Source organism: Lupinus angustifolius, chromosome LG02, assembly GCF_001865875.1.
Source record: "Lupinus angustifolius cultivar Tanjil chromosome LG02, LupAngTanjil_v1.0, whole genome shotgun sequence".
In the NCBI taxonomy this organism is placed as follows: domain Eukaryota; kingdom Viridiplantae; phylum Streptophyta; class Magnoliopsida; order Fabales; family Fabaceae; genus Lupinus; species Lupinus angustifolius.
Genome location: NC_032010.1, coordinates 4,203,948 through 4,214,346, shown reverse-complemented (window position 1 = coordinate 4,214,346; position 10,399 = coordinate 4,203,948). Strand labels below are relative to the sequence as shown.

General features: G+C 33.9%; 1 protein-coding gene across 2 annotated transcripts; it reads right to left on the bottom strand.

Annotated features, from left to right (window-relative positions):
• On the bottom strand, positions 1,481 to 8,771 carry LOC109333613 (DEAD-box ATP-dependent RNA helicase 20-like). 2 transcript variants are annotated; one of them, XM_019569137.1, is made up of 10 exons: positions 8,651 to 8,770; positions 7,582 to 7,844; positions 6,838 to 7,017; positions 6,559 to 6,720; positions 6,257 to 6,411; positions 5,752 to 5,844; positions 3,047 to 3,132; positions 2,732 to 2,958; positions 1,946 to 2,179; positions 1,481 to 1,767 (listed from the first exon to the last, which is right to left on the bottom strand). In XM_019569137.1, the coding sequence occupies exons 1-10, from the start codon at positions 8,704 to 8,706 to the stop codon at positions 1,709 to 1,711; spliced, it is 1,515 nt and encodes a 504-aa protein (XP_019424682.1). In that variant the 5' UTR covers positions 8,707 to 8,770; the 3' UTR covers positions 1,481 to 1,708. The 2 variants fall into 2 exon arrangements, 1 of the variants encoding a protein (XP_019424682.1); XR_002106034.1 differs by lacking the exon at positions 1,481 to 1,767 and adding an exon at positions 2,290 to 2,389 and having other exon boundaries at positions 2,064 to 2,179; positions 8,651 to 8,771.

Genomic DNA, 10,399 nt, shown 5'->3' with positions numbered 1-10,399 from the left:
TAGCTGCTTATTGGGTATCATTAGTATTACATCATAATATGGAGATAATCTACTCATTTTCAGAAATTCATAGTTTTATCAAGAAATACTATTTTATCATCAAAGACCATGAAGACAACCTTGATCCCATTAAGAAGTTCAACCTTGAGGACAATACCGATAATAAAATTGCAGTTAATTATGGGGAACTGAACCATATGTTTGTGTTCGGTCCCTGAAATACATAAAAAACCTAACAGTAAAGAACTTTTACACCCTAAGTGGGTTTGTCAGTCTAGTTACTAAGTTGACCAATAACATTAGCAAAAAGGTACTCATTATGATTTATCCTCGATGAACTTTGTATTGGTAAGTTATGGGTAAATAAGATTAAAGTATGCGCAAATATTTTTTTTCTTTTATTAAAGTATGCATGATGAAAGCACATACAAATACAATAAGATCCCTACCTTAAACTTTCTAGGGTGCTTGCGCCCCAACAAAGTTTTAAAAAATGTCATATATAAAAATATTATATTGCTCCGCATCTATAAATAAATGCTTCTACAAATATAGAATATGTGAGACATAAAATGGAAAAGTGTCTGATTTATTATTATTTTTTAGAGTAAATCACGATCATCTCCTTTATGAGGAGCACCCCATCTCCAAAAGTTACAGGACTATTTTGCCAAGTTGAGTTTTAATAAAATTACGTAAAGCACACTTGCGCTTTGTGATACTTACTGGTATAAGGTAACATAAAATGCAACACAATAGATGTAAGTGTCCAACGCAGCTCACTATCAATTCATGGTGGCCTACTTAGACTATTTATTATTAGATAAAAATGGTTCACTTATAATTTATAAATTATTAATTATTAATTTTTGAATAAAAATAATTCATATAAATAATAGAAAATTTTGTATTGTTAATGTACACAAGATACAAATACAATCTAATTACTACTATTTATACAATAAAACTCAGCATCAACATTACAATATAAAGCAGCCAACACTTCTGGTATCTGACATATTCATTTAGCATTTGACATAATAACTGAAATTAAAATTCAAAACCACTATCCTTCTTCATAAATAAGTAATTTTTATGGTTGAAGTGCTCATATTAAGAAAATCTATTAACATGTCTATTTTTATTAAATTGATGTAAGTATTTTTCAAATATGCCCTTTATCTTGTAAGCAGAAGTATGCACTAAACAATTTTACTTGTAATCAGAAGTTGGCATATAGAAGTTGTTATATTCCTCTGCTATCCCACACCTCATGTTTTCTTTATCACTAGTATCTCATATGGGTGAACATAGTTAGTAAGACTTATCCCTTATTCAACCCTAAATATTGACTGAGTTTAATTTTGAACCCGAACCTGACCCTGACCCTAGACTTGATAAAACACTGACCATATTCGGGCCAAACTGAGTGAGCGAGTAGGATCGGGTCTTGCTGACCCCTATTTGATTGGTAAATTTCTTTTTAGGGGAGAAAATGTACTTTAGAAAGTTTGGACTGTTGTGGTATAAAACTACTATGATGTACAAACAAAATGTTTCATGGTACATGTTCTTATAGACATCTGAACCAAATATAAGAAAACTGAATTCCTACCACAATCCCAACAAGTTAATAGTAATAACATCAAAGACATGAACGAATCTTGGAGTTACCATCATCAGTCATGTTTCTCCACATCTTCATGTATCAGTTCCATGGACGACCACCACCATAACCCCTCCCACGATCGTGGAAGCCTCGATGACCTGAATCGATCATTGTCAGGTTACAAAGGAAATATTCAGAAATCAAAAGTATGCAGCAAATAAGTCAAAATTCTAAAATTGCAGTGTCATCATAATTTTGAACGGAGTACACAACATCGGATAAGGATCGGATCTGAATATTAAAGCATGCCCTTCAAGGGGAGGTGGTGCAACTGACCTGAAAGTGGAGGTGGTGCACCGCGACCCATTGCTGCTAAATCAGGACTCACTTTCTGTCCAGCTTCCTCAAGTATGGTTATCAGTTCCTTTGCAAATCTGGCATTGGCAGCTGTGAAGAATGTGTATGCAGTTCCTTTTGCACCAGCTCTCCCAGTCCGCCCAATGCGATGAACATAGTCCTCGAGTGATCCTGGGAAGTCATAATTTACCACATACTTCACATCCTTCACATCTGACAGTAACCAAACAAAAGAAATGATCAAAATACCCAACCAGGGCGATAGGTGTAGGTTATGAAGTGAAAAATCCTTCAGCAACTGTGCAGCCAAACACAAAAGACACCTCTTAATACAAGGAGATTTTCCTCAGCTTCAAGTCATCAATCACAATAGCAGCCTTTTTCTAATTGCCACAACTCACAACAGAAAGTTGGGACTGATACCTAAATAACGAGATTGATCACCAAAAACAGAAGGCAATTCTAACTTAAGAAGGCAAACAAATCACAAAGAAATTGATCAATTACCAATAAAGATGCCAATATGGAACTGATAACAGATTATACATGAAAAATTAAAATACAACTTTACCTAAGACTATTTGGTCAAGACAATACATAAGTTGATAATTTATTAATGAAATGCAAAATCTAACTAGTAATCAAAGATGGAAAAAATGGGAGACAAAAGAAAATTTAAGTCAAGTGTTTAATATAGCACTACTTCAATTTCATATACCGAATAAGAACATCTGCAGATGATTAAGTAGCAAAAGTTTTTTGTACCTAAACCGCGAGCTGCAACATCTGTTGCGGTCATAATAGGACTCTTTCCAGATTTAAATTCTGAGAGCACCCAATCCCTTTCTGCTTGACTTTTATCTCCATGAATTGAAAGTGCAGGCCATCCATCCATGCGGAGCTGCCTAGTTATCTGATCACATCCTTTCTTCGTATCCATGAATATCAGTATTCGGCTGCCATCCATGATGTCCTCCAGCAACTTCACCAATCTGACAAATATGATGTCTACATTAGGTAATTCCAAGTGATGAAGCATTGAATACTGAGGGAATGAAAATAAGGCAGAACATATCCTACTTATCATATTTCTGCTTTTCAGAAACAATATCAACATATTGCTTTATTGCGTGATTAGCTTTTAAATCCTCAGAACCAATAATTACCTGCACAATGATTACATTGATAGTGAATTCCATAAAGTTCTCACACTTCACAAAATACAAATACAATACCATGCTGTTAGGATATATGGAAAACATCTCATAATATCATTATTGCATCTTAGAGTATCTTAAGTGATCTGTACGGATTTATTTTGGATTTATTTCCTATTGTTATTCCCTGAACTGTTTTCATTAGCATGAGTCTACTATTAGTACAAACTAGCAAGTTACCCGAGCATTTGCACGGGACGATATTTTTTGCCGCATGATTAAGAACACATATTACATGTGCATTTATGATTAAGAATATGTATGTTGCTCGTGCATTCGCATGGTTAAAGCCATATACGTTACCAGTGTATTCATATTGTTAAAAATTATTAATTATATATAAAATCATACGGTCAAACCATACGGTCAAACCATACGGTTTAACTGTTTAAATTGGATAAACTTAATATGGGTCATCTACTGGTTTAACATCTTGCTCGACTTTCTCAACATTGTTTTTTACACATACATAACATGATATAGTTAGTAGTATCCTATTAATCAAAAAAATCATCAATAAATTTATAATTTCATTATTATTTGATTCTAAAATAAGATTAGTATAAAAATAAATATTATTTAACTCTAAAATAACTACAAACAATATGTTATGATTCATATTATTATTATTATTTTAATATTGCTATAGTAACATTATATTTTAATATTGTATAGGTAATCATATTCCTTTTATTTTTAAATAAATCACATGTCATGAGGGCTTGAGAGATTGACACATGTCATTGAGAGATTGACACATGTCATGAGGGACCTTTAGTTTTGATGAGAGGTTGACACATGTCATGAGAGCTTGAGAGATTAACACATGTCATGAGAGCTTGAGAGATTGACACATGTCATGAGGGAGTTTTTTTTATTATATAGGTAATAGATAGATACTATTGGATTTGTTCGTTGTCTTACATTATTATCACATTAAATCAATATCAATCTCATCTTACTCCGAGTTTTTAATTCTTTTTCTCCTTCCCTATCTAAACCTCTCTAACTCAACATGGTAAGAATGGTAATGCCCTCCATGATTTGTTCCCTCACTATTCTGCTGCTGAGTTCCCTAAATTTTGGAACTCTTCAAATAGTCTTTCTACTCCATTGTATCCCATAAAAGCAAAAAAAAAGCTACATTCATAGGGTTTCTACCCTTTTACTCTCATTTTGCAGCTGCCGCCTCAGATTTGTGCTTCTGTGGTATGTCTCTCATCTAACCAATACCTTTGTCATGTTTTCCATTCTCTGACCAGCTTCTCCTCGGAACCACAACGCCATTTAAGCTTAGTTCCACCTCCACCTTCTTCCAGCACGTGAGGTCAGATCCACGACATATGTTGTTGCCGTCAACATCACTAAACTCACCTTGATCTCCTCTGTCCATATCGGCCTCACCTCTGATTGTGATCTAAGTTGTAGAGTACATGCTCAGGGATGGTTTCAGTTTTCGGCCATGCTGATCCATGGCCTCTAGTCTGACGGGCGATCCTTTCAGGACAAAACTTCCTTGTTTTGCCTTCCTTTTGGCAACCTCTGACATCGTTTTCTTTGCTAGACCATCTTCGGTCAAGTCCAACCCCCATCACCTCTATTCCTATTAGAACAGAAGCGTATCAAATCCTCTGCAATTCCCAACTTCAGAAGGCTGTTTGGCTCCTTTGGCTGTGTTCTTCCATATTTGACACAGTTCCAGACTGTTCATCTTACCTTCATCTGATTTGAATTGTTTTCATTGTGTTTGGGATGTTTCTTGGCAGTCTTTGTGGTGGCCATCTTTGGCTTCCAATTGTTTGGCTGCTGCTTGGCCCTATTCTTGTACCCGTGTCTTTTCTGGTGTTTCTCATGTCATTATTTCCCACTACTGAATCATACCAGTCCTACTGACAATCATTTTGGTGATGATTTCTATCCCACAAATGAATCATAATAGTGTGACTTCTCTTCGCATTGATGACCATTTCGGCGACAACTTATGTTGGCTATGACTCACACCAGCTCAGCTGTCCCAAATGGTCTGGCCCCGATTCTTTGTCCCAAATGCTTTGGTCCCTTCTCCATCACAAATGCCTGTGGCCCTGGTCTTTTGTCCCAGAGGCTCTGGACTCAGTTCTTTGTCCCAAATGCACTACCCAATCTCCGTCCAAGTTGCCAACCACTATCACACTCTTTGGTGCATTATATTTTTAGTTCAACTCCTTTTCGTGGGTTTAACTATACATTTTTAACAAGCTCAAGCTTAGGAAGCTTTAGCTTGAAGGGGAGTGCTAGACATAAAAAAAAATATCTCATAGTACCATCACTGCATCTTAGATGATCTCTTAGGATTTATTTCCTATTTATATTCCCTTTTTTTTATTTTGATATTTAATTAGGACCGAGTCTACTATTAGTATAAGTAAGACTGACAGGTTTGTCCTTTTGTATCACATTATCTTCGAATCAAATCAATATAAGTATTATATTATTCTTAGTCTTTGTTATCACACTTCCTCAATTTTCTACATTAGAACATTAAAATTTAAAAAATATAATAACAAGTCACAACATGAAAAATCTTACTTTGTATGGGTTATAAAGGAACTTTCTTGACAATTGTTCAACCTCCTTTGGCCAAGTGGCACTCCAGTACAAAGTTTGACGATCTGGACGAATCTACATAAAACAAAAGCAAAAATAATAATCAGGTAGTTAGGAGAATAAAGAAATTCAACGTTCAAACCTGCAGCTTCAGCAATCTGTCTTTCCTAATTCAACTCAAATTGACAGACAACAATGGCAGAGCCTAGTACTTCAGTTAGGGGACCAAATTAAACTTTCTTAACTGTTTTATAAATAAGATCACATTGAAAATCATATTTCCCCATAAACAAAATGGGGTTGGGGAGGGGACCCAAACATCACAATCCGTAATTGGCAATGAATAAGCAACTAAGAAGGAATAGTGAACTGAGCAAGCGAATGAAGCCTCTACAAGAGCAACTTGACTAGACCAAAAAACTTATTAAGCCATTTCTTGAAATTATAAATTTTCAAAATGTTGATCAAATAATAGAATAAAGCCAACCTGAGAGGCAATCTTCCGAATCTGAGGGTCAAAACCCATGTCTAACATTCTATCAGCTTCATCCAATACAAGGTATGTGACCCTCCGCAAGTTAGTGTGATTTGACTCAAGCATATCAATTAACCTTCCCGGGGTTGCAATTACAATTTCAACACCTAACCACAAAAATTAACAGAAGCACAAAAAATTCATAATTACGGAAAATATAAAATGTAAAAAGAGGTAACAATCAATTGGTAAGTTATTTAAAGTTTTAAAAAATATCATGGCTTTGCCGTTTGAATACTTACTTCACCACATACCTTTCTGGAGATCACGCACTTGAGGTCCCTTTGGAACCCCACCATAGATGCATGTACTCTTAATCCTTGATGATTCACCAAATTTAGTAGCCTCTTGTTGAATTTGGACAGCAAGTTCACGAGTTGGGGCCAAAACTAACACAATTGGTCCATCTCCATGATCTAAAAATACAGTTCATGAATTATTAGACGGCAAAAGAAAGGTAGCAGAGACAAAGAAACACACTCTAACATCTAATATCGAACCTAATCATCGCAGTCGTTTCCATATTACGTTACCTAGAATCGGCTGAGCGTTAACATGCACTATGGCAGGCAACAAATAAGCAAGTGTCTTCCCTGATCCTGTTTCTGCAATTCCTATCAGATCACGCCCCTTCAAAGCCATTGGCCAGCCTTGAGATTGAATGGGTGTAGGTTCGGTAAAGCCAGCCTTTTCAATTTCTTGAATTACATATTCTGGGTTAAATCAAGGTTGTAAAGTCAGTAGATTATCTGAAACAAGGCATCCCATAATCTAAGGAAGTATTCTCATGATAATAATACATGTAAAATATTTTCCAAACAAAATGATCTCCTTTCTTTTGTGGCTTGTTTTCTCCAAAGTCGAAATTTTGACCACTTCAATCTAATGATGTCACATGCTGTCGTCTAATAAGATTAGCAAACTGATCCCTTGGCCATTATGAAATCCCATTTAGCACAATATTTTGCTTGACAATCATATCATACCATAGAACTAAACCTCAAACTTGTACTCAATCCCAAGCTCACTTCATCATCAAACTACAACAGATGAAATTAAAAATTCCACTTTATGCAACAAATCAGGACTATTATAATTTATAATCACTAAATCCATTGTCCTTACAAATTACCAGTTGTTGACATGGTTTTGTGCAACATGAAGCAAAACCTCAAGTAATAAAGAAAAGAGTAGTTATGTGCTTTAAGCTTAAAAACGTGAATAGCAAAACTGATGAAATTAAAAAATAAAACAAAAAAGAAACCAAAACTATGTACCTGGAAAACCGACATCATGAAACGTCTTGACAGGTTTTGGGACATCTCGGCCTTCAACGGTTATTTCCCTCCGCCTCCGGTACTCTTCAACCTCATCCTCGGTCATTGCCCTTACTGTTGGTGACTCAGAGTAGAAGTTTTTCTCAAAATGAGGCAACCCATCCAAGTTGAGCTTCCTTGGTGACCCACCATCGTCATTCGTCTTGCTAGATGAAGAGTGTACAGATCCACCATACCCTGAAGCTGCACCTAGCCCAGAATCACTAAGAAAACATAACAAAGCAATTCAGCAAAATCCTCTCCTTGATCAAATAAATATAGCATCATCAACCCTCAACAATAACAACCAAGCCTTTTCCGGAATCGGCTATTTGGATCAAACAACATCATAATGTTCTATTTTAAATCATGTCTACAGACAAACCATTGACATTTAAATCATTCTTAATTATTTCGCCTATAGCTTTTCTACCTCTAACGATTGGGCTACTCTCTATTTAATCTAATTTCCTTGCTTAGAACTTCTACAGCCTTCTGCTTGCATTCCCGAAGGACCTAATGTGAGATTATACTGTCTTTTCTACTATATGCACTACCCCAAATTCCTCTCTAATGCTCATTTAGGAGAATAAACGTTAAACAACCTTGAAAATGAAATTAAAATATCAATTCATTTATGGACTGAGTTTATTGACACTGGAATATTCAGTAAAGACACTACTAAACCTAAGAACAAGAAATAAACTAGCAGTTGTAAATGTTTCATACATAAATAAACCCTAAAAACTCACTTTAGTTTCAACTACTAAAGATGATTGATGAGGAGATAAAAATTGGGTATATTGATTTGGGGGTTAATGTAGTTATCAATGTCAAATAAAGCTAAAAAAGTAAACTTTAGAATATATGGGCATGGAAATTAAACAAAACTAAGCAGTGTACAAAAAGATTAAGCAGAAAGATAACAACTTTGATTAGAATACAAAATGGGTAGGTATGTTTTAGAATAAGTGCAGAAAATAAGAGATGGGTAAATTAAGGTTAAGAATAAAACGGTGGTGGAAGTTACCTCCGCCGTTCACGATAGGAAGTGGGGTCGCCGGAGCGGCCGTCGTAGCGGCTCATGATGCTGTCGGATATTGGAAAAGGACGAAAGAGCCTCTTTGTTTTTCTCTAGCAAAAGAGTTGGGCTTTTTATTACCAGAATAGGCCCAATATTATTTTTTGTTGGGCTATTTGGGTTCATGTTGTACTATGACAGTGGTTTGGGCTATGCCTCCTCCTTATTCTCCTACACATAAGTTTGTTCTTTTTTTACTTCATCAAATCTATTCAGCAAAATTACCTATAGTTGTGAGCTTATATAACATATATTGCGAACGAAGTTGAAAGCTTATAATTATATTGATAATTTATTAAACTAAAAGTATTTGATACAATAAGTAGCTCACATTTGAAAAATTACTAAAAATATTTATTTTATTCTTTGTTCACTGCTTTATCTATTGCCTTGAAGGGCAGAGACTCGATACATATAAGCTAGATATGAAAATGGGAACTTATTGTATAGTGGCTAAAGCTCTAAGAGTAAATAGACGTATGACCATAATAAGGTTGTATTAATGGGAAAGGGATGTAAATATTAATAGTATATGAGTTGATTAATACATATTACATATAATCACTTATTCAAATATTTTATTGAAATCGTAATCAATATTTAATTTTTTAATTGACATTCTATGTTTTTATTATTGTTCTTATTTACATTACTTAAATTTAAAAATTAATTGTTTAAATAAGAATAATAGATGATGTAATGAAAATATAACATACTCTTAGATGTATACATATATAACTTTCCTTGAAATATTTTTTAACAAATATAATATATCTTGATACTCAATTGATATCAATATTGAAGATAAAGTATGAAACAAAATTTGTTCAAACAATATCATAGTTTGTTAGTAACTTATGTTGGTACATGACAACCTTTTTGCCCTTTCTAAAATATACATCTTTATTTTTTTGTTATTTTGTTAGCAAGTTACCCGTATAACAAGTTACCCGTATAATTAGAAATTTCAGTTAATAAAGTTAGATTGAGATTTCTATTCAGAATTAAATGATAGTAGATAAACTATTTTTTCTATGTTATCCGTGATGCATTTGATTTCTTAAATTTTATCCAAAATGCAACTTGTGATAGACATGGAATTTGGATTCAATCAACATAGTGGATAAGAGAAAGAGACCCTAATAATGATATATACTCAACTTGTAAATAAATGGCTGCTCCTTTGGATTAGGGTAGGGAAGAGCCAACCAGCCACACTGAAATGTGTTTAAATTATTTTTTAATTCTACTCTTAAATCAAACTATGAATGACCAAGTTGGATTTTTTAACTTTCCATGAATCTTAAGTTTTCGTGTATAATTTGATAGATTAATTTGAGCTTCTCCAAAATATAAAATGACATTATTTTGTTTACATGGATTCATTGATCTACTTTGTGTGTGACTATATATATATATCAATAAAGATAAGTATCATAAAATATTTTCTTCTATATAATTACATTATGTTTGGTTTGAGGTAAAAAGACTAAAAACAAAGAAAATCATTTTTTAAGAGTAAATTACATTAATAACTATGAGTTTTAATGAAATTACACAAATCATTTCTAATTATATATAAGATTTAATATGTATACACTGACAGTGTAAGTGTTTTTACACTCAGTAAATCATCCACCATTGATTTGTTAACCACCATTGACTCTCAAACAAAAGTAATACAAATCAATGGTGGAT